Below are 22,651 nucleotides of genomic sequence, written 5' to 3'. Positions count from 1 at the left end.
CTGACCCAGTTTCTCAAGTAAATGAATTGCAAAGTGAGAACGCCTGAAGTCAGACTTGTTAGCAAGCTTGCTCTCAAACCGTCGTCTTTATCCAGGGACTACCATGACAACCATGGGCAGTACACTGTAGGCCTCCGGCACTGCAAAAGAGTAAAAAAATGATGACACTCTTCTGAGCTTGTTGCAGTATACCCATTCCAAAATAATACCCAGCCAAGTACAGAAATGCAACAGCTGCACAATCTCTTTCAAATGAATGAAGATACTTAACAGCAGAAACAATAACATCGCCACATTGAATGATGAAGCTAACCCATGTTTTCTGCATTATTACCTTACTGTATGCACATATCAAAATTACACACAAGAGAAATGTGATCCCTGGTTGCGTTCTTTCAGACATGGAGGCTAGTTTTAGGAGACCATAGTGGGAGCAGTATGAAGAGCATCGAGGGACATTAAAGAACCATACAGCACACCGGCATCTACACCTCTGTGTAAAAGCTATACGATATCTGTGTTTCTGGTAAGAAGCCAAAACTTTGAAAGCACTGCTGTTTTCTAGATTCTTCAAAGATGTTTCCATACAGCCGGAATTTAAAATATCCCATCTACTACATAAAAAAAAGATATTTTACACCAATTTCTATATATTGGGAGTCGTTTTATATTGGGAAGTACCTGAGACTAATGCAATCTACTATAACAGCTCTACAATAAATCCTATTCAAGTTATTATGTTTTGTTTTTGTTGAAGCTTAAAGCAGCTTTAACATTTTAATAATGACAAGGTATCCAACACATAGATCCATCACCATCAACAACAACAGTAACTTGGTGATGCATCGGATCGGGGGAGCTTTCACTTTGGTTTTCACCTACAGTAACTTGTGCCGACCACCAATTAAACCCAAAGAGGAAGATCTGTCACTGAACAAGAGTAGCAATTTGGTAAAAACATGAATCTTCTACATTACAGGGTTCAACCCACGGATTACTGTTTTTTCTTATCATGGATAAAAGACTACTTGAGAAACCGGCAACTGGTAGAAATAACGTAACCGGTCTCCGAAACAACTTGACAACTGACGCCGAGATGAAAAAGCCACCAAGTACACTAGAGTACAATATATTTTGCTTGGTAGTTAACTCACTGGTTTTTTTATTGCTTTTTTAGTCTTGGATTTGCATTTCTGTTGTGTGTTCCTGCTTCTAGCCATGGAGCAAGTTTATGACCGTGAAGCCTTTATCAACATTGCTTTTTGGATTTCCTCCATCATTTTAATGATATTCAAATAATAAAAGCCCTATTGTATTAATAGACAGGGTAGGCATAGATTTAACTTTACATTATTTTATTACATTAGAAAAAATGTAATTGTAAAGGCTTGGAGAGTTATCGTCACTCTTTCCTGAGTGACACTTTTTTTGATAACAGCATCAGATGTATGGATGTTGCTTTGCCTTTACGCAACTAAACCTGGATAACGTCAACTATAGTCACCTGAGCTTGGCGTAGCTGCACAACACGAAACCTAGACTCTTGCATAGTTGCACAAGGCAAGAAAGGAATTGACTGTTGAACTCACTTCATTTTCAAGATCGATATTCATCAGGCCGGCAATGCTGTGTAGGCCTACTGCTTCCAGTAAAACAGCCTCCCACTCCAACAACAGTTCTTCCTGGCAAGTTGCCTTTACTAGCCGACTCATGACTCTTCATTACCAAGGTAACTGCTGTCACGTTACACACTGTCAGTGATCGTAGCCTTAATATAGTGTATAGAGTTACAGTCAGTATCCTCCGCATGGAATAGCAACAAGCTATTATAATATATGAGAGGCTTTCATTAGCCATAAAGACTTGTACAGTGCTGCTGATACTATTCAGTACTTGTGGTAAACCAGTATATCTTTCGATGGTGGCAATATTGAAGGTACCAATCATTTCTTCCTGTACATACTCGACTTAATTAAGATAGAGCTCACATCGTGGTGATGCCAGACATTGCAGATGACAGACGAGAATATCTGGAGTAAAGACTGGATTTCCATGTCCTTCAATGCTGAATGCTCTCCCTTTTGTGTCATTATTCTATCCACCTTCATATGTCCTCCTGTGGATAATAGTTATCAGTATTATAATCACTCTTGGATGGTGCTGACTGTTTATAGAAAATCTGGGAGTTGAGATAGGTTGTAAACATACTGTCTGCGTATTGTGTCTCATTTTTACGGTAATGGTGCATATTCTGTATACTGGTATGGTGATGACCATTTAACGTGACATTGACCTCTACTGGCCATAAAAAGCCCTTACATTTGCATATGGCTACTGTACGTTCCCTGGTCCCTATTTATGTGTAAAGGTTTTATTGTTTCTCCTGTTTTACAGTCTGCCTGTGTATATATATACGTATATATATATATGCCTACATCAAATATGTAGGCTACACAGCGGGCAGACAGTATTAAACCATATTTGGATGTTCAAATGATTCCAGTACTACCATTCACTTGTGGAGGTTGAATGGATGACTTTATTTAAGTTTCAGGCTATGAATAGGGCCAAATATATTCACAATGTCATGAATTTCATTTTTTTGCAGTTTATTTACATGAATTAGGAGAACTTCATCTAGTGTGACATGTGTAGCACTTTATCTTACATTACAGAGGAACTATATTGATTTGTGGATTATTTCATCAGAATACTTGAGGTCAAAGATCATCTTCATTCATCTTTATTATCATAATTATCAGTCTGAAAAATACAGTACAATACAGGAATTTCACAGTGAAATTATACAAATATATTGAGATGTGTTGCTGGTTGTATGACAAAAAGGTTAAACTTTGATATTATTTCCACTGTACAAGAAGGAGATATGAAAACATACAGTAGCTGAGAGTAATTCCCAAGAATATTCCCAACAGTGTTCTTGTTCTTAGTTGAGGTAAGGTCATGTTTAGTTCATCGGAACTAAAAAAGAATGAAGCAATGTCTAATACAACGCTGCCAATAGCAGTGATCAACATTTGCTATATTGACATATCACTGATTTCAAACATGTCACAAAATGAAGATTGCTTTCCTCTTGGATTTCTATACAACTATTAATATCACTCTTTATATGGGAAGGAAAGAAAGTTTGGAAACTACTTTTTTATTTGTCAAAGTACACAAGCAGTTAGAATAAAATAGTTCGCATTAAAAGTTTGACGAAAGTACATGGCGTGATTTGATCATTTCTGTTGTTGTTGTAATGCATAAACCAGGTTTACCTGCACAAAAGAAAGGCACATATTAGCTTGATTCATCCACAGAGAAACAAACCAGGGAAAGGAAATACTTTGTCCTTTCACTTCAGTCCATGAAAAGGGGGGGCTGCCCTTCGGATTTTTTTTTTCTTCTAATCAAACAATCTCACATCGAGTTCCCTTTATGTTCCTTTTTGGACATCCTGGAATATTTCCAAGTGGACGGATCAGTAACATTGATGCCACTTGTAGAAGTACTGTCTCGTCTTGTCTGCATTTTCATGCATCGCTGTTAAGTTCTCCTCACAACACCAGTTCTTTACTGAGTGAAGGTTAGAAAAAGCTTTCCATCCATCCACCCTCCCATCCAAAAAGCTAAGTAAGATGAAAGTCATGCAGTAATCCCACAGGGCTTGTAAAGGCCGGTGCCTTAGCTGCTACCTTCGTGTCCTGTACATTAGATTAGTACATTTCCCCTGGAGGTACCATGGCTGCATTTATTGTAGCCACCTCAACTTATGTACACGAAGGGAGAGCGTGTCTCTCACTCTATTTCACCTGAGTTCTTGTTTGCTGCTATACGGCACATGGCCCTGCAGGAAGAAAGCAACCGAGGTGGGACAGGCACTTGCTGTGTTGTGCTGAAATGAATGGCTAAGTCGGGAGTGGATTGTTGCAATAAGATTGCTGAAGGAACAGGAGGGAGACATTCATTTCACAGGTGCGGAGTGGAGTCGGTGCTGGTAAGCATCCCCTGGATTGATGTGCGGGCCATGTCTGCTCCTTATGTGTCGTGACGGCGTTTTCTCTTGACTTTGTGTGCATACAGGAAGTACATAGTGTGCCCGGTGGTGATGAATAATACAGAAATGATAACTAGGATGCCAAAGTGCTGTGGCTGTGGAGCAGAGATCACCATGATGAAGTGAAGCAGATCCATCAGGTAATTCATAGAGCTCTGCACACCGTTTACTACACCCCTCTCTGACTCACAGATGTTCTCCTGCAGGAGCTGGGTCACTGTCAGGTCGAAGGACCAGAGACCTAAAACACAGATATCATTGGGTTTTAAAAGTTGCCCAGGTCATTAAATTAGCCAGTCGTCAAAATGGCTCTGCATTTATTCAGCTCTTCACACAATAATTTCATTTATGGGAATAGTTAACTAGAGCCCTACCCACGGGCTACTAACTGATTGAAACAGACATTTACATTTTTATAGGGATCCTTTGGGGCATCCTGGTGGCCCAGTGGTTAAGCTGCACATCATATAGTGACACTACAACTCTACAGTCAACCATCAAGGAAAAGATTTAAATGCTGAAAATGAAATACTGTAATTGTCACAAATGTACTGAGCGGGACATTTTACAGCTTTTAGACAGTGCTCTCTGCTGGATAGACTATGTAATTGCGACACTATCTAAATTTCCATAAGCAATTTGTTTTTATTTATTGCCCAACATAGATAGCAATATATTCATGATAAGCTAATATTGGCTGATAGTATCTGTATGCCAATGTATGGGTGAAGCTCTACAGTTGACAGTATTCCCGTGTATTTTATTTCAATGTAATATATAGACTAACTTAAGTTTTGGTGTCCATTGAAACCAGTCGGCTTTGGATGTCCTTCTACTCACCGATGCGTGCTGTGATGACACCCAAGAACAGAAGGATAATGGAGATGTACGATTCTGGCGCCGTGTCAGAGGGCACGTTGTCAAAGAGCACAGTGTTGTTGGTCCAGTGGATGGAGGAGCGGTCGGGTAGCAGCGGCTGATTGTTGCCTCCCCTCAGAGGATAAGTGTGTTTTTGCCTTTGGTTTGCCATCCCTCCGAGCTCAGTGGAGGAGTTGGAGGTAATGTAGGGCATCAGCAAGCTAAGATCCATAGGGCTGCCAGGGGCAAACACAGAGCACACGCACAGCAGCAAGCAGCCCAGGTGGAGGCAGCTCGAGATGATGCCTGTGTTAACCAGGCCATAGGACTTTCTGAGTCTGGTGAACATCACAGTGCCCATCAGCCCAGTAATAGCCGAGACACCCATCAGCAGACTAAGGAGAGAGCCGCTTATGCCCTGAGTATACGCATAGCCAGTGGTGATGCAGTCAAAACCCAGCACTGTGGTGTAGAGGAAAGCCAGACCCATTCCTGCCAGGAAGACAGGCTGGCGATAGTAGGCCCTCCAGCCGTCCTTGCAGGTGCTCACCAACCAGCGAAACCTCCGGAAACACAGTGGCAGGTTGGTGATTTCTTTTATGTGCAGGCTTGAGTTGCAGTTACCTTCGGTCAGAGGTTGAGGTTGAGGTTGTGCAACATTATCTTCCCCTGATAAGAAAAAGGAATGTCATCCATCAATTCTGTTCAATTTCAAAGGTCTATTTGGTGATCTGCACATGCTAGAATCCACATCATCTGTCAAATACAGACTAGGGAGGCACCGATCTGACTTTCTTAGTCCTGATACTGTTACCTGGGTATTGGCCGATACAGAGTACCGATCCGATACCGTGTTTAATTAATAAGCTGTATACCTCACTGTGGGAAAGTGACTGACATCATTATTTTATGTGTAAGGCAACATCAGGCTTTACTTAAATATTGCTTTACAAACTTTCCTAACTCCGATCCTGCTATTTGAGTCAGTATCAGCCCGATATCCGGTATCGGTGCATCCCTTATACAGACCATCTACACTTATCTACATAGAAATGTAAACCATGTGGACTATGGTAGTTGGGTGCTGCACATAAACCGAGGTTTGTGTCTTCAATTAATGTATGGTTCAAATAAGCACTTTATAGTTTAAAAAAATACTTTGTATAACTATCAGGACAACTGTAATGTCAAAAACATTAAACGATATATATTTTCTAATGTCATTTCAAAGAATTTCCAAGTGTTCCAAGGTTAGTGTTACATTTTTTAACATTTCCTTGAAAGTCATTCGCCACAAATCTCACTACATCAGTACCTCTCATGATGTCTACTGCTCAAGCCTGCTATAGAACTTTTAGCACTTTAACCTGACCTTTCAAAAAGGAAAAGCATCGTGACGTAAGTGGTGATAGAGGCTGAGAAGAAAGTGACTTCAATGTACACTGTAGTATACTAATACTGATTCCAGCAGGCATTGCATAATCACCAGCAGTTAATAGAAGATGCTGTATATTGTCTATATACTTTTATTTATCTATTATTTTATCCTAATGCACAGCTCTAAATCTTATTTTGACAACTTCATTTTTTAAATCTACAAGCAGGTGTTCACAGACATTTTCAGTAAATCTCATAGAATTCTAATCTTAAAATCTGTGAATAATGGGGAAGTCAGAAACAACAACACATATTCCATACCTTGTGACATTCTCCTCGCCATCCTCTGCAGATACACCTGATCCTCCTCCACCACTGGTGGTTTGACAGAAAGAGCAGGGACGATGCGGTACACCCGTGACAAGAAGAAGAACTCCACAATGAGAGACACAAGGTTCCAGCCCAGGATGAAGCCGCAGCCAACTACATTGGAGGCCAGGGTCATGACCTGTCCCACTGCTAGTGGGGCCAGGATGTTAGTCACCTGATCTATCCGCCTCATGGTTGCATTCATTCCTTTTGTTAGGATCAAAGACACAGAGATTAATGTGCTTCCACTAGAGGACGGTCAGCAAGAGCAGAAACGGACCAATACCTGTAATCCAAGTATTTATCGTGCACAAACAGTGATGTGTGACAAGCATTGAATGCGAACAAACATGTGCATTAACAGAGAATGAATCCCCTCACCAGCGAGGTGACCTCGGTTGTAGCCTGTGATAACCACAATCCAGTCCCTCTGAATGGCAATGGTCAGTGCTGTGCTTGCAAGGTTTGCCACATCTGCCAGGACGATCACCACCGTATAACAAACCACCTTGTGTAAGTTTTGCGATGCAACATGTTACTATGACAGCACAGAGTAGCCACAAGCTCAGAAGCAGAGACAACAGGGACACAGGACAGAGGGAACAACAGCAGCAATAACTCCTCTGTGTAATCATCATGGTGAGTATTCTGTTTGCAGATCAATATGGTATCAAGCTATGAAATGTAAGTATTAGTCAAACATGTAGTGTCTACTCACAGTAAGCCAGCCGTCCCAGATCTGTTCAATCCTTTGCTTATATGAGAACACCAACATGAGCACAATGCTACACACTGTCACTGAGATGTTCTGAATGAAAAGAGATGCATGTGCAACTAAAATAGGGGACAAGAAAAACAGTTTTAGACTTGCACAACACAGATGACATGTCCTGTAAAAACTGAATCCTAGCCGTGACAGATGAGAGACTTGTGCCTGAAGTGGTTTTGAGTCTAGCTGTCAAATCAGGGACTGATTTACACTTGAGGCATCAGTAAATGCAATTTACCAACTGGGTGGATAGGAAACTAGCTGACCTCTGCATCCAAGATTGAGATCCAAAAAATCTTTATCACTGACAGTTCTATGATATACGGCATGCTGAAATATTCAAATTGGTGGGAAATTGTTGCGTACCTTTATTCCTGGGATTGCGATCAACCCAGTCTCCAATCAAAGCTCCTAGAAGGAGCACTGACCCAGCCACTACCAACCCAAACACTGCAGTCAACAGCAGGTTACGGCCGTACAGCTCAATCAGGAACACAGAAATTGCAAAGTGCCACATGCGGTCACCCTGTTTAACACAACATAAACACATTATGTATTGTTGTTCAAGTCGCTGTATGTATGCTGTCACAAGATTTACAGTAAGTAGGCTACCTTGCATTTATTTAAGTTTCAATGTGTTATCTATTTCTCCAGGAATCTGATTCTTCAGGAAATGATTCTTACCCACATTGACAATGCTCCACTGACATAGATGAGAAACTTTGGACCCTTGAGGTAGATGAGAGCTGAACCTTTCGAAGAATTAAGAAAAAATTAAATAAGCACACATATTTGCTGCAAATACATTGCACAAATTCTAGTTTGATTCAAAGTTGAGTTCACCTGGTATACTCCTAGTTCTATTTGCTCTTGCATCCCTGATGTCGTCAGACTCAAACTCGACCACGACCCCACCACACTGGGAGGCATCTGCTCGCTTGGACATTTCCTAGTGTAGGATCATAGGTCAAAAGACTGTTGACCCTGTCGCACTCTCGTCCCATTGTTGGTACTACAGTGTTTCAGGACTGTAGGTCACAGCATCACTTGGATGTTTTAAAAGACACTCTTACTCCACTTTGTTGTTGATGACTACAAGCATGTTTAGACCACTTATAGGATTATTGGTTATTTACTTATTAACATACTTGGAAGAAATTCTATAGACAGGACCAAAAATCAACTTGTGGCGATATTGTATTCACTTACTAAATACACAATTTATTTTTCCTAGCCAGCAACTTTATGGAACAAAAGTTGGAATGCCATGTCCTTTTCAACAGTAAACTGTCAGTACATGGTTGTAACCTCTTCAGCTGTTTTGTTATTATTAAATATTCCACATCTAAATTCGTCAGTCACACTTTGAATAAGGCATAGATAATGGCTGCCATGGGTCAACAAGTCAGAATGTGAATAAGATAAAACAGAGAAAAGCACATCAAACAATAAGATTTTGCAGTAGCATAAGTGTGACATCATGCATAGCTCTATACATGCTCTCTTAAACAGACAATAATCATAGCGCTCATAAGTCAATGCACTGTCAATCATCACCTTTGTTCTGATGTTGCTCTCAATCCTTGCTGCTATTCCTCGATGTTTTATCTTGTGCCATGTATCCTACATTTGGGATGCTAGTCTTTCCTGAGAGCTGGAATTCATACTGTAGTAGTTTGAAAGGCTTAATAACATCACAGTGTTCAAGTGCGCCATTGTATGAAAGTGCCAGAAAAGCAGAACAGGCAGAGGGACAACAAAGGCAGCCAGCATATTCCAAAGCACGTGACACCAGGGGGACAATATCACTGTCCACCCACACCACAAAAAGGACAACCGTGTAACTCGTATGGCTCAAAATACACACATGCGCATGGTCAGTGAGCACATGCATGCACCCTCACTCACACACACACACACAAACCGTTCTACTAGTCTCATACAACCACACGCACTGTTAACATGCAACAAAGTTACATAAAGGACACCTGCAACACTAGCTCACTCTTCACACTTGCAGGTAACAGAGGGTAGAAAGCAGACTTCTATATCATATCACATATCAAAAGCTGTTCCATGGACAGACAGGAATGTGATTTACAAGATGATGCATAATATTAACATGATGACGATGATGTTGGCAGAACATACGGTGACACGGCATTGCTACAAACAATAATAATAATTGATAATGCGCACATCAAAAACCATTCAGAAAAGTTATCCATCACTCGTCTTCTTTCCCATTCAAAACATCAACACGGGAAATTGATCTTCCTTTTAATCAAACGCAAACCTGATGTTCAGTTCCAGCCTTTGGTATTCTGTTGTTAATATTTTTCCCCTGCATATTGTCCTCCGTTGATTTGATCTAGCAGACAGTGTTTGCATTTGCTTCACCAATACAAATACACTTGTGTAAATTAAAAACAAAAGCTTTATTTTTGATAATATACTGAAATTACAGCAATTACTCCTCTCGTTATAATGTCATTTAAACAGGAATGTGATTAGAAGTTTGTTATACCATACTGTAGAAAAGATTAAAAAAAATACCCAATATTACAGTATAACAATCAGTAAAGACTTTTGGTTTTTAATTGAATATACACAATACGATGTTGTTAGATTACAACAGATCTCAAATATGTAAATCGATAGTCCTGACCACCAATCAGATAAAGCGGTTAAAAAGTGTCATTTACAGTTCTCCTTGACATAATTCATTCTCATATGGATTTTTGTTGTGCCTTTTCATGATGTACTTCTTCAGGAAGCCCATGAATTTGTAGAGAGCCACAAGAGGAATTGATACAACAGGAAGGACGGATAAAAGCACACAGATAGAATAAACCCATTCAGGATAGTGCTGAACGTCAGCGAGGGGGAAGTGCTCCTGTAGGGGTGATGAGAGGGAAGTCAATGTCTTTATTTTTTCATTGTGCACCAAATTAAACAAATTCTACACAGTGCCACTGTAGAGCAAGCGTGAAATCTTTCTTACGTAATCTGGGTTCCAGGCGTTATATGTTGGTCGTTTTTCAGCCTCGACTACAACGTATGCCACAAAAACCACCAGCAGCATGAGAGGACTGATGAAGCGCCAAGTGGCCTGCCAGTAGATATTTGGTCTCCGACCTGTCATCCATTCAATGTCGTCATTAAATCTGTGGGTAAATGGAAGCCCTTGGTCAAATCATTAGAATATGTTTTCATGTTTGCAAGTATAATGACATTTAGTACAATATCACCTGTTTATTCCATAGATGTACACCACACTGATGATCTCAAAGAAGGCTATGATGAGCAGAGGCATGGATCCCACATAGTTGTTGAAAATCTCCAGCCAGTAGTTTCCAGAGCCCAAAGTAAAGATGAGGGCCACAATGAAGGAGGTGAGGCAAATGAACCCTTTAAGCAAAAAAGGAAAATAAAGGAAATATAATTTCTTTCATGCTATGATGATTAATATGCTGAATTCAGTCAAACAGAAACCTTTTAGCGAGTCTATCTGTACAAAAGTAATTTAAAGCATGTTTATATCTGAACGAAAAGTGTGCGATCTGACATATCTGACAATATTTATTTCACACGGGAAGACATCATTTCACATGGAAAGAAAATTTACACAAGACTACAGGGTGCCTATCAACACTATTGATCCAAAAGGCAGATTTACTCTTCATCAACAGGTGGGCTTTCACATATGGCTTTTGTGTAAGTGTCATTATCACTGGTAAGTATAGGAAGTAATAGATATGTTTCACCTAACTTTTTCAGTCTTACAATACAAACGTGTGTTGTCAGTGCCCCATTTGCCATGATTGCAACCATTGTATGAAGTAATGAGATTTTTCGGTTTACCTGTGAAAAGTTCCTTGGGAATCCAGGATGGAATTATGTGCAGGTCCAGCAGAGGAGTAAGGACCCCCTCTAGATTTCCAAACATGGAGGACAGGCCCAGGCTGAAGAGCATGACAAAGAAGAGCACCGCCCACACCTGAGCGCCTGGCATTTCTATCACCGCTTCAGTGAACACAATGAAGGCCAGTCCAGCTCCGGAGACACTCTACAGGTAGGATGCGATACGTGATCTCATATACACTCACAAAACGTCATAGAAAAAACTGTTAAAAACTGTTTTAATAGTAACGGATGTACTGCACCTGGTCCAGGAAAGTCTGTAGGTTGCAGATCTTTAGATTGAGGCTTTTGACCTCTGAGGGATCAGTTGCGTTGAGATAGTTTAACCAGTCATCATAGTTTTTAACAGTTATGTTTTCATCCCCAATGTTGAATGAATTAGTCAATCTCAGTATGTTCCTAAAATCAACAAGAAATGAAATCGGTTAACACTGCTTTCACAAGTATTACTGACAATAATTATAACTAGGACTGAAAGGCTATTTATTAATTAACTGAGAAAATGTTTAAATACTGGTTGATTGATGAAACATTTCGGTAATTTAAGTAAAAACACAAACTGTTGAAAGTATATGATGAAGTTTGCTCTGTAGTATCACTGTTACCACCCTCCCACAGTGAGAGAGGGTCGTAACAATCAAAAATCGATTCATTAATTTTTATTTTGACTAATATTGAAGTGACGTATAATCACAGCAGTCGCATTGCTTTGGGGCCTGACAATTTGTAATTGAATAATCTCCAGTTGCAGGTCTAATAATAATAAACAACAATCATTATGCTGAATATACATTACTATGGCAGATTATAATTACCTATATGGTACATACCAATTTAGGCAGTCATTGTAGTTTTCATTTGCCTTAAATCCAAGAATGGCAAAAATAGGAATCGATGCATATATCGACGTAAAACTGTTCACGCAGCCGACAATTAGGGCATCTCTCTCACAATTATTCCTGCAAAGATGTTATATTATTTCAATTTTTATCTTAGTCTTTAATGAATACAAATGTGTTCATAAAGTTCTTACTTCTGAGCATTATAACTGGAGAAAGCAATAAGTCCCCCAAAAGCCAAAGACAAAGAGAAAAAGACCTGAGTAGCCGCGTCCAACCAGACCTTAGGATCTCTCAGGGTTTCCCACTGTAATGAACATAATAATAATTGTTAGTTAGATATCATACTTTACTCATTAGATTGTGTCATGAAATTATTTCAATATAAAGCTACTGACAAACTTACATTTGGTGTGAAGAGGTATATTAAGCCATCCGTGGCCCCAGCCAGAGTCAAGGATCTGACCAAGAAGATGGTCAAAACAAGATAGGGGAAGGTGGCTGTGACATAAATAGCCTGTTGAAAAAGTTACGATGCTGAAACACTATTTCATATTCACGTCAAACAGAATTTGAGATTTTTATAACGCTTTGTATGCACGCTTTGTTGTTCTAACTTCATTCGAACTTCAGCGTCGTTAATATGCAGAATGTCCTGTAAGGGTGTTAAGAGCTGTGAGGCTACTACTATACTGTCACTTGTTTAGATGATAACCAACAACCATAACCATCATCACCTTTAATACAACTTCTGAACTTTTTGTCATTTTACTGTTTGAGGCAGCAGGTTTTACTAGATTTTAACGTTTGATTTGTAACTTGCGTGTTGAATTTCTGCCAGTGATGAAAGTTGAGGTCAGAATTTTGTTTGGCCAAGTTGGAGGGATCTACATTGCACTTCCAACATTTTGCCATCAATTGCTTGTATCTAAACTAGAAGATATAACAAATATATATAACTCTAACAATATTATTTAACGCTACATCCTTACCTTTCCAATAGTCTCAATTCCACGTATGAAGCAGATGTACACGAGGCACCATGCAGATGCAAGACACAGCACTAGCCACCACTGTAAGGACCCACTGGTCTCGATGTTTGGGGTAATGTTCAGTGTTTCGCGATACCAAAAATAGTTCACTGGTGAGCTCTTCTCACATTCACTTACATAGCCTGTATCAAAGAGATGAATCATCATGATTGATTCATGATTTACTTCATTTTTACTTTGATCATTATTCAGCATGTATCGTTAATGATATTAGTATGATGTAAAAATTACCAGTACGATTCAGGTTTAACGGGCAGTCCCTCCAGGGAAGTGGACTTTGAAAGGAGTGGAAGAAGTACCAGAGGACCCAGGCCAAGATCATGTTGTAGAACAGACCAACTAGGAAGGATACTGCCAAGGAAGCCACACCTGTGTATACACATTGACATCATGCAACAAGAAATGTATGTATGTATATTATGGATAGTAGCTTTATGTTTTTAAATACATTCCTTCTTTGGCATCTTGCTTCCCCAAGTAAAGTGCATTAATACCCAGTGGTGTAGTGGAACTAAGTGCCTTTACTTAAGTACTCTACTTAAGTACAAAGTTGGCTTCTGTTTTTTTTGTCATCACATCAGTAAAACAAAAATGATGTATGCTAGCCGTTCATATTAGACATTCAGGCTCCCTCATGTGGTTCAAATGTATACTGCAGATAAAACATGTTAAATAAAAGACTGTAAGAAATATTGCAAATGATTTAATGAAATCTCCTGCATCCCACCTGTGGGCCCCAACCCATTCTTTGGAAATGACTGTTTTAACCTTCATCCTGAGGTATTATTTTTGTCATATCTCACTGCTGCTTTATTCTTTCCCTCCAGTGTCATTCCAATTTCTCATGACTTTGTTAATCAATTGGTTCCTAATGACTTCATATCATTGTATTCTGTTTAATTTGTCCTGTTTGAACATAAATCAATTGGTGTCCTGGGGGCAGTCAAAGGTATTGCAACGCATACAGTTTTAATAGATAAGGTAGAAAGGATAGATAAAAGTAGTCCTTGTATGTTAAATATGTTTGATAGGGGTTAAGTATTCTTTTGATACTCTTACTTGACTAACATTTCCAATGCAGGACTTTTACTTGCAACAAACTATTTATACAGAGTGGTACAAGTACTTTTCCTTAAGTAGAGCATCTGAATACTTCCTCCACCACTGTTGATACCAAACATTCTTACCTAAACCTCCCAGATAAGGGGAGATTGAATTCCACACCCCAACACTTCCCATGCGGAGCCGTTGTCCGATGGCCAGCTCCATGTACAGCAGAGGAAGTCCCTCAAACACCAGGGCAATGGCATAAGGAATCAGAAACGCCCCTTGAAATAAAGTACATTTATAAGGGATAAAAATGATTTTGATAACTCATAATTAAACGATAAACCTTAGTTTTTCAGTAAGCGCTTGACTTCAACTTAAAAATAAACATCGGCATTGCCTTTATAGTTGAAGGTCATTCAGTTTCCCATTAGTGGACATTTTATTATCAACAAGCAGAGCATTATCACACTCACTCATTGCCAGCAATAGAACACCTGACCTACAGTAGTGTGCACCAGTCATGTTTTCCCTCGTCATTTGATCTTCAATTGTATATTTTGCGCACCACTGTATGGAGTTGTAAAAATATTTTTAAATATTTTTAAATGGGTTGATAATGTATACATTTTGAATAGTAGTGAACTATCCAAGTAGGGATTGTCTTCGGTCAAACACATGAAAAACAAGAGTCAAAGGTGCTACAGTCACTGCAGTGATATACCTCTCTAAATCATTGGTGGAATCAAACTAACATAATATAGTCGGTCATCTTTAAAAGTTGTATAATCAAAGTCAGAGATGTCAATCGTGTGCTGGAAAAACAAGATAATTACAGCATGAAAATCAGAGCAAAGTTATATCTGCATCATTTCTGCATCATATGTGAAACCATGTCTCAGTCATGCCAAACATGCTAATATAGAGAGTAGGACAATAATAGTCAATTCGATGCTAAAGAGAAAACTAGTTGTAAAAAAATAATCTTGTGACTATCATGTCATCGTGCCACATTGAAGTAGAACTGTTGTCTACAGTCTGTATGTTTATACGTGCATATGTTTGTATAGTGGGAACATATCAGAAAGACAATCACCCTGGTTGTAATTTAAACAAATTATTTTCTAGAAATGTTTATTTTTTGGTATTTTCATAAGGAAATTAATTTATAAAATAAAGGAACAGTTAAGTTTTTTTAATAACAGCATTTAGTTTAAACACTTGGATTATTGACTGCTAAATGTTTCTGGTCATGAAAAACCAAATGGAAAGCCAGACCGTCTACTTCACTTTCTTGTGTTAACATTACGAAGCACACTGTTAATGAAAGGCTCTTACCTCCACCATAGATTTGACACAGATATGGAAATCTCCACACATTCCCAAGTCCCACAGCAAAACCTATGCAGGTTAGCAAATATTGTACTTTATTGTCCCATTTTGGTCTTTCAGTAATCTCTTTAGGTCCATGAACCTGCGTCTGCTCATCACTTCCACTTTCTCTATCCATCACTTCTTTGTCTTTTGTTACTTCAGTTTATTTAATGAGGCAAATCTTTTTGTCGGACTTGTAAACTCTGTCTGAAGAGAAGGGGAGAAACTGGTGACTTGTTACCTGACGAAGGGGCGTCATTTGCTTTATCAGCCTCATGCATCTTGTTGGCCCTTGAGGCTTTGTGTGGTTTGTTTGTGTAATAAAAAGCCCTTGTGTAAAGCGGCATGATATGATGTTGATAACAGAGATGATAACAGGTGGTTTTAATACAACACAGCATAAATAAGGAGCCCAGGAGAAAACTTTGATAGTACAGATGCCTTTTAAATCCTTACGTGATACAGTTTACATAACTGCTGAGTTATTTCAGTCAACGGTAATTACCAACCTTCACTTACTCCAGAAAACATGTATTGTGTATGGAGTTCCTTATCAGACTTCATCACCAAAAACACTATTCAAAATGTCTTGTACGTAATATGTATCATATTCATACAGACTACAATCAGTCACATCCATTATTCTTCCCTGGCAAACACAGAGTAGAGGCACAGTGTAATTTACTTTACAAATGGCAAATGAAGGAATTTAAAAAATAAAATAAAAGATATGCAGCTGATTTAGTCAATATTTGATTCACTTCTCAAACATGTCACAATAGTGACCCCAGCTGGACAGATGGATGTACCTTCATTCATCGCATGGCTCAAAGTCAGCTTCCTTCTGGGGCAGCACCGATAGTCTCAAAATCTATTTGTTTAATCACATAATAAACTGTAGCTGTCAAATCACAGTTAATCCCACTAAAGGATCAACCCACGACGGGGCCTGGGATATAACTCTACTATGGGCTTATACTAAGATCCTATGTCACTAGACTTGATCGATAGACAGAATTTGTTTGCAGTAATTTTTTTTGAAATGTATACTGTCAGCAAAGTCTGAGTCTCACCCAAAGTTATAAGAAACTGTCCTGGCCCACCCGCTGAGATTTAAGACCAGATTTAGAGCGTCTCTATGCAACAGAGCTTCAAGAATAGATGATGTAGAGCACACTGCATGGGCCCTGTGCCTTTACCTCAAATAATGTGCCTAATGGTACATACCATGTTCCTAAAAGCAAACAGATGATATCCACAATTTCATGAACATATGAATATAATACCACTGATTTTAGCCACAACAAACAGGTCACAGGTGGCTGAGGAAAACGGAGAGTTCTGTGCCTCCTATTTTAAATGTGTGTTGATTAAACCATGATAACAATTACCTAAATCTTCTTGAACAAAAAAGAAAATACCATATTAGGCTGGGGATGTTTTGCTTTCATTGTTCATTTGAATTTAGTCAGAGTTATTATCGAGATGAATCGTATCCCTCTTTTTTGTCCTTAAACATTTCCAGAGACAAACTGAAGGCACAGCAAGACTGGGTATCCCTGCCAATATGAAGATGATCACACTGATCCAGACTGGATATGGCTTTTCCTCCAGTGTAGGGAACTTATCCTGCAAAGACAGAGCAAATGCCATATTTTGAGTTTTCAGTGGTTCATGACGGCACGTTTTAAAAGATCATTATCCGTAGCTCAGACGATTTTGATCATCCCAAAATTCATTCATTATTTACCGATTCAGGATCCCACGTTTTGTAAAGGAGCTGTTCAGACACTTTAGTGACGAAGTAAAAAACCAAGATGACAAGCATAATGAGTGGGCTGATGACTCTCCATGTTGCCTGCCAGAAGAAGTTGGGTTTGTGTCCGATCATGAACTTTATATCATCATTGAACCTAAGAGGAAAGTGACACATATATTCCATTGTCAAAGAGTGTGTAGACAAACTAACAGAATAACAAGCCTCCTCTAATAAAGGCGGTACAATAATAGTGTGGGATGCTTGTGATACCGTGAGCTAATTTAGTTTTTCTCATCTTTTAATTGACAAAAACAAACCGTTATAGTAAAACATATATATATATTTTTTTTTCTATCACCTGTCTATTCCATATATGTACACAACTGAGAACATCTCGCAGAATGCAACAACTAGCAGAGGGATGGATCCTCCATAGGTGTCAAAGAGTGAAAGCCAATAGTTCCCTGAGCCTTGGAGAAATATCAGACCCACCAGACAGCAGAACATGCACGTTACACCTGAAGGAAACCAAAAAAAGTTGTTAAGATATTCTAGAAATCTCTTAATGTAAATTGAACGAATAGATGTGGGCGTTACCAGTGACAGCTTCTTTTGGCCATGTTTTAGGGAACACTTTGAGGTCTTGCAGTGGCACTATAATTCCCTCAATGTTACCAAACATAGAAGACAGACCGAGACAGAAGAGCATTACGAAGAAAAGGACGGCCCACAACGGTGAGAGGGGCATCTTGGTGATGGCCTCAGTGAACACAATGAAGGCTAAACCAGTTCCTTCAACTCCCTAGACCCAAACAAAGCACAGCATTATAGCAGAGCATAGCAGGGATCGTTTGAAAATACACATTGGTATATTTTCCACTAACAAGGAGCAGCTTCTTTGCTAATGGAAAAGTCCTGGTGCATAAATAATCTTACCTCACTAAGAAAGGTGTTTAAGTTGCAGGTCCTAAGATCCAGCTCTTGAATAACCTCAGGGTGTGTTTCATTAAGACGCTGAACAACCTGATCGTAGTTGCTGTCAGTGATGTTGCCCTCAGGAAGCTCAAAGACATTTAGTAATGTTAGGATGTTTCTAAAACACAAAAGTTTAGTTAAATGTTAAATAAACTGTTTTCACAGTCGATGTATTGCAGGAGAAAAAAATATATGAGCTGTTTAAATGTATAATTTAGCGAAAAAGACACAACGTACCCAGAAATACAGTTGTCAAATCTGTCGGTTGCTCTGAAGCCGATTATAGTGTAAATGACCGTTGCAGCATAGACGGAGGTGAAGCCATTGATGATAGAGATGATCACTGTATCCTGTTCACAGTTGTTGCTAAAGGAAGAATGCCATTTTACTTTGAGTTAACTTTAAATGACACCAGTTAAAACGAAATAACTTACTGTACTGAGTTGTAGCTGGAGAAGGAAATAAGACCACCAAAAGCCAGAGAGAAGGAATAGAAAACTTGAGCACCTGCATCGAGCCATGTTGATGGCTTCGCCAGTTCTGCTAACTGAAAGAAATGGTACAGTGGACCATTATGGATCAACTAGTTATTGCTCTGAATGGGTTATATTCTACCCCTAACGAGGGCCATAATATGAGAGCCATCTAATATGGATGAGTTATTTTCAGAGGACTGAAATAGCAAGACATTTGATAAAAGATCAAATACGTGAGGGTAACATGGTGGAGCACCCCAAACAGTTTTTTTTCATTTTATTTTTTGGAAACATTAAAACATAATTAATCCTTACTTAAAATATGTCAGCATACAATTTTACCCACTTAACTTTCAAACAGCATTAAAACATTTTTTTTATTTTTTATTATCGATTGAATGCATTCTGATTTGTTATCTGCAGTAAAATCAGTGTGAAATGAATTTAAATGAAATGCAACTCACATCTGGCGTGAAGAGGAACTTGACTCCATCCAAAGAGCCCTTCAGGGTCAACCCTCTGATCAGGAATATTGTCAGCACCACGTAGGGAAGGGTCGAAGTCACATACACAGCCTCGGGAAAAGAAAGTATTCAAAACAATTACTTTTTAGCTGAATTCAAATCGTCTCTCTTGTTGTAGTAAGGAATGTGCTGTACCTTCCCAGTTGTCTCAATACCACGAATGATGCAGATATAGAGCAAAGACCACGCACACACGTGACACAACAGTATCCACCACTGCAGACCTCCGTCCTCTTCAATCGTTGGAGTTGTGTTCAGGGTCTCCCTGTACCAGAAGTAGTCCACAGGGGAGCTCCTCTTACACTCTGAGACGATGTCTGATAGAATCAACAGAATTAACAGCTTGTGTCGGTACGCCAAAATCAAGAGTTTATTCTGCAAGAAATACAGTACCAGTTGTAGCATTACCTGTTAAATTGGCATTCATTGGACATTGACTCCAAGGCAGAGGCTCTTGAAATGAGTTGAAGAAGTACCAAAGAATCCAGGCAATGATGGTGTTGTAGTAGAGACTGATCGTCAGAGATACACCCATGGAAGCAATACCTGCCAATGAATGTTTTAAAAGGGGGTTCTTTTAAGGCACTCTTTCACCAGTTGTAGCAAAAATGAAACAAAACGTTTCTCACCAATGCCAGTCAAATAGGGATGAATTGCAGCCCACACTCCCAAACCGCCTCTTCTTAAACGTTGACCAATTGCAAACTCAAGATATAGAAGTGGGATTCCCTCAAGAACCAGCAGGATCAGAAATGGTATCATAAATGCACCTGGAAGAAAATACGAAGGAACGGTTAATGATGTCATGTTAGCGATAAATCTCTTGGATGTTAATCATTTAGGATGCATGTCAGCAATGCACGTAACTTCATAATGCAACAACCCATTCAAGCCTTTGCAGTAAGCTCTTTACGAGGATTTCCTGACCGTCGGACGGCATAAAATGTCTTTCTGCTTCTTTCTTATCTGACAGATAAGTTACAAGCCATCTTAATGAGTCTATACACTGCTGATGTGAATTCATGTGATAGAAGCTGCTTCCTATAGTGTTTGAAAGATAGTATGAGGATATAGTCATTGCTGGATCAGTGGTATTGTGATAGTGTTAAGTAATTACTTAACTTTAAGGGTGTCAACTATTATCCTACTGTATATAGACCAATTAAAAAATAATTTGGCCCTGGGGAAAATTGAGGCTAGCTAGTTTGTAAACATAAAACCACAGCAAACAATTCATTTACATACATAAAAACAACGTGAAAATATAAAATATGCTCATAAAAATAAAAGCAAATGGATGGAAGGGGGAACAAAATCCATGGCTGACCAACAGTTCCCAATACTACAAAGAAATATGCATTCATCAGTCTAGGCAACAAAGTAAAATGGCTTTCCCTTTTTATTTGGCTGTCACGTGTCTTCTGGCTTTAGGAATAAACCAAACCTTCTTCAACAGGTCATCTAAAATGCATAGTTGATGACATAGCAGGCAGACAGACCTGCCTGATGCCTGTAGATGAAATGTTAATAAAGACGTCTGGGAGTATACGTTCTCCTGAACTCTTCCAGTTGGTCTGGGTGATATATAATGACATACACATTTGTTTCTTCTGCCCAGTGTTATTGTAAATAGTCAAATGTGGAATAAGTGCAGTAAACAATGAAAGCATCACTTGCCTCCTCCATGACTCTGACACAGGTAGGGAAAGCGCCAAACGTTTCCGAGGCCCACACAAAACCCAACACAGGTCAGCATGTACTGGGTCTTGTTGTCCCATTTCGGTCTGTCTCCAGCTTCTTCCTCCTCCAGCTTGTCCAGCTGCTGATGGGACAATATCCTGTCCTCCAGGCCTGGATTGGGGAGTTTTAACTTCATGATCAGTCAGACACTGTAGTATTGTTGGGATACACTAGTGCACTGTGCATTGCTGTAATGCAAATTGTGGCTCACGCCATAAGATCCTTGGTTATGTGCTGGACCTCTGTAATAGATTGACTAGGATTCAGCGTCAGAGAGCATCAGTTAGAGGTGTGCAGCCTTTGAAGCATAAGATGAGTAAGAACTATAGTCTTATCTGATTAGGAAGGGTCAATCACTGAGGTTCACTGGAAGAACATTTTTTTATATGATTTATTGTATGGTGCAGAGTTAAAGAATGATAAAACAGTGTGTCACAATACAAACATTTCCTAGAATGTCAGCCTTTATGGCCTTAGTCAGCAGATGGAGTTTGCTCATTTTCCATGGAGTCAGAAGAAGTATTTATCAAAACTGTTCATGGACGCTTTACAAGAAGAGTTGGGCCATATCCTTTTTGACAAATACATAAACACTTGAGATGTTCTTATATATTCTTCCAACTACATTGTGGCGTGTTAATAACACATTATTCGTTGTTTATGTACTTCTTATTTATGTTTGATATACAGTTATTTTGAGATTATCAAAATCTCTAGAATTATGTCATTTCATCTGTCTTTGCAGGATAAAGTGTTACGCTATCTACCTGTCTGTCGGTTTAAATATTATTTTATACAGCTATATGAAGAAGCTCTGTATATTTGCCATATACTGCCATCTATAGCCACAATGTGTTTCTCAGTTTTAGTTGATTGTATCGCGCGCTGCATTGTTGAGTCGCTGCCAGTTCGGTGCAAGCGTTTTTGATTTTGTGTGCACTTCTCATACTCGCCGCTGGAGGCCGCCATTGCGCTTGTAACATGAGCTGAGCCGGCCGGCTGAGGTCTGGCCGCTGTGTGTCCCCCTGGCAGAGTTTATGCTCGAGGAGGGAGCCGCTTCCCATCGCTCTCACAGACCAGGCACCAAGTGTGGCAGTCCCGTCCGCAGTCTGCCTCAGCACCTCTAACGCCCGCAATGCCCTTGGATACCGCCGCCCCGCTCATTTCCACAGCGCACTGACTGACCGTATCTCTCAACGAGGTACCCAGGATCTTTACTTCTGGACCGTTCTGTACACTGTCCTGATCCTCCGCGCTGCGGGAAGCGAATGGAGAAGGTCCAAGGATAACAGCGGGTGCAGGGTTTTGCTACTGCAGAAGACCTGCCGGTAGTTCGCTGCCCGGGGGCGGGCGGGTGGGGGTGGGGTGGGGGGGGAGGAGGGGGCGGTGGGTTGCCTGTCTGTCAGAGGCTGTGGTGTCGCATCCACTATTTTCCTCATCCAAAATCGCCTTGCATGGATACATCATGGCTACGTTTATGTGCAGGGTGCAGGTCTTAGATGATA

The 22,651-nt window shown here is 39.7% G+C and overlaps 3 protein-coding genes across 3 annotated transcripts; all 3 read right to left on the bottom strand.

Annotated features, from left to right (window-relative positions):
• Positions 1 to 4,044: 4,044 nt before the first annotated feature.
• On the bottom strand, positions 4,045 to 8,382 carry LOC142969514 (ferroportin). Its single transcript, XM_076109454.1, has 8 exons — positions 8,280 to 8,382; positions 8,121 to 8,188; positions 7,803 to 7,962; positions 7,386 to 7,501; positions 7,049 to 7,175; positions 6,620 to 6,874; positions 4,904 to 5,590; positions 4,045 to 4,304 (listed from the first exon to the last, which is right to left on the bottom strand). The coding sequence occupies exons 1-8, from the start codon at positions 8,380 to 8,382 to the stop codon at positions 4,045 to 4,047; spliced, it is 1,776 nt and encodes a 591-aa protein (XP_075965569.1).
• A 1,755-nt stretch (positions 8,383 to 10,137) lies between these two features.
• LOC142969668 (sodium-dependent neutral amino acid transporter B(0)AT3-like) lies at positions 10,138 to 15,814 on the bottom strand. Its single transcript, XM_076109672.1, has 12 exons — positions 15,637 to 15,814; positions 14,439 to 14,579; positions 13,483 to 13,620; positions 13,192 to 13,373; positions 12,606 to 12,716; positions 12,394 to 12,506; positions 12,191 to 12,319; positions 11,603 to 11,759; positions 11,301 to 11,505; positions 10,688 to 10,847; positions 10,441 to 10,603; positions 10,138 to 10,332 (listed from the first exon to the last, which is right to left on the bottom strand). The coding sequence occupies exons 1-12, from the start codon at positions 15,806 to 15,808 to the stop codon at positions 10,138 to 10,140; spliced, it is 1,866 nt and encodes a 621-aa protein (XP_075965787.1). The 5' UTR covers positions 15,809 to 15,814.
• Positions 15,815 to 17,136: 1,322 nt separating this feature from the next.
• On the bottom strand, positions 17,137 to 21,282 carry slc6a19b (solute carrier family 6 member 19b). Its single transcript, XM_076109671.1, has 12 exons — positions 21,084 to 21,282; positions 20,036 to 20,176; positions 19,815 to 19,952; positions 19,542 to 19,723; positions 19,347 to 19,457; positions 18,841 to 18,953; positions 18,644 to 18,772; positions 18,368 to 18,524; positions 18,029 to 18,233; positions 17,790 to 17,949; positions 17,423 to 17,585; positions 17,137 to 17,301 (listed from the first exon to the last, which is right to left on the bottom strand). Exons 1-12 carry the CDS (start codon positions 21,280 to 21,282, stop codon positions 17,137 to 17,139), a joined length of 1,863 nt encoding a protein of 620 aa, XP_075965786.1.
• Positions 21,283 to 22,651: the final 1,369 nt, after the last annotated feature.

This window comes from Anarhichas minor, unplaced genomic scaffold (assembly GCF_050575085.1).
Source record: "Anarhichas minor isolate MPS153535 unplaced genomic scaffold, ASM5057508v1 ptg000041l, whole genome shotgun sequence".
NCBI classification, from domain to species: domain Eukaryota; kingdom Metazoa; phylum Chordata; class Actinopteri; order Perciformes; family Anarhichadidae; genus Anarhichas; species Anarhichas minor.
The sequence above is the reverse complement of the archived record's forward strand: the minus strand, read 5'-3'. Positions and strand labels throughout refer to the sequence as shown.

Coding starts and splice junctions, on each gene's coding strand:
- slc6a19b (XM_076109671.1), bottom strand. CDS start 21,282: ATGAAGTTAAAACTCCCCAATCCAGGCCTGGAGGACAGGATATTGTCC. Junction 20,177..21,083: donor GTGTCAGAGTCATGGAGGAG/GCAAGTGATGCT, acceptor ATTTTCTTCCAG/GTGCATTTATGATACCATTT. Junction 18,773..18,840: donor TCCAGCTACAACTCAGTACA/GTAAGTTATTTC, acceptor TTCTTCCTTTAG/CAACAACTGTGAACAGGATA.
- LOC142969514 (XM_076109454.1), bottom strand. CDS start 8,382: ATGTCCAAGCGAGCAGATGCCTCCCAGTGTGGTGGGGTCGTGGTCGAG. Junction 7,963..8,120: donor GTGGAGCATTGTCAATGTGG/GTAAGAATCATT, acceptor TGTGTTAAACAG/GGTGACCGCATGTGGCACTT. Junction 7,176..7,385: donor TCTGGGACGGCTGGCTTACT/GTGAGTAGACAC, acceptor AACTTACACAAG/GTGGTTTGTTATACGGTGGT.
- LOC142969668 (XM_076109672.1), bottom strand. CDS start 15,808: ATGGATAGAGAAAGTGGAAGTGATGAGCAGACGCAGGTTCATGGACCT. Junction 14,580..15,636: donor GTGTCAAATCTATGGTGGAG/GTAAGAGCCTTT, acceptor CTTTATTTCAAG/GGGCGTTTCTGATTCCTTAT. Junction 12,320..12,393: donor TCCAGTTATAATGCTCAGAA/GTAAGAACTTTA, acceptor ACATCTTTGCAG/GAATAATTGTGAGAGAGATG.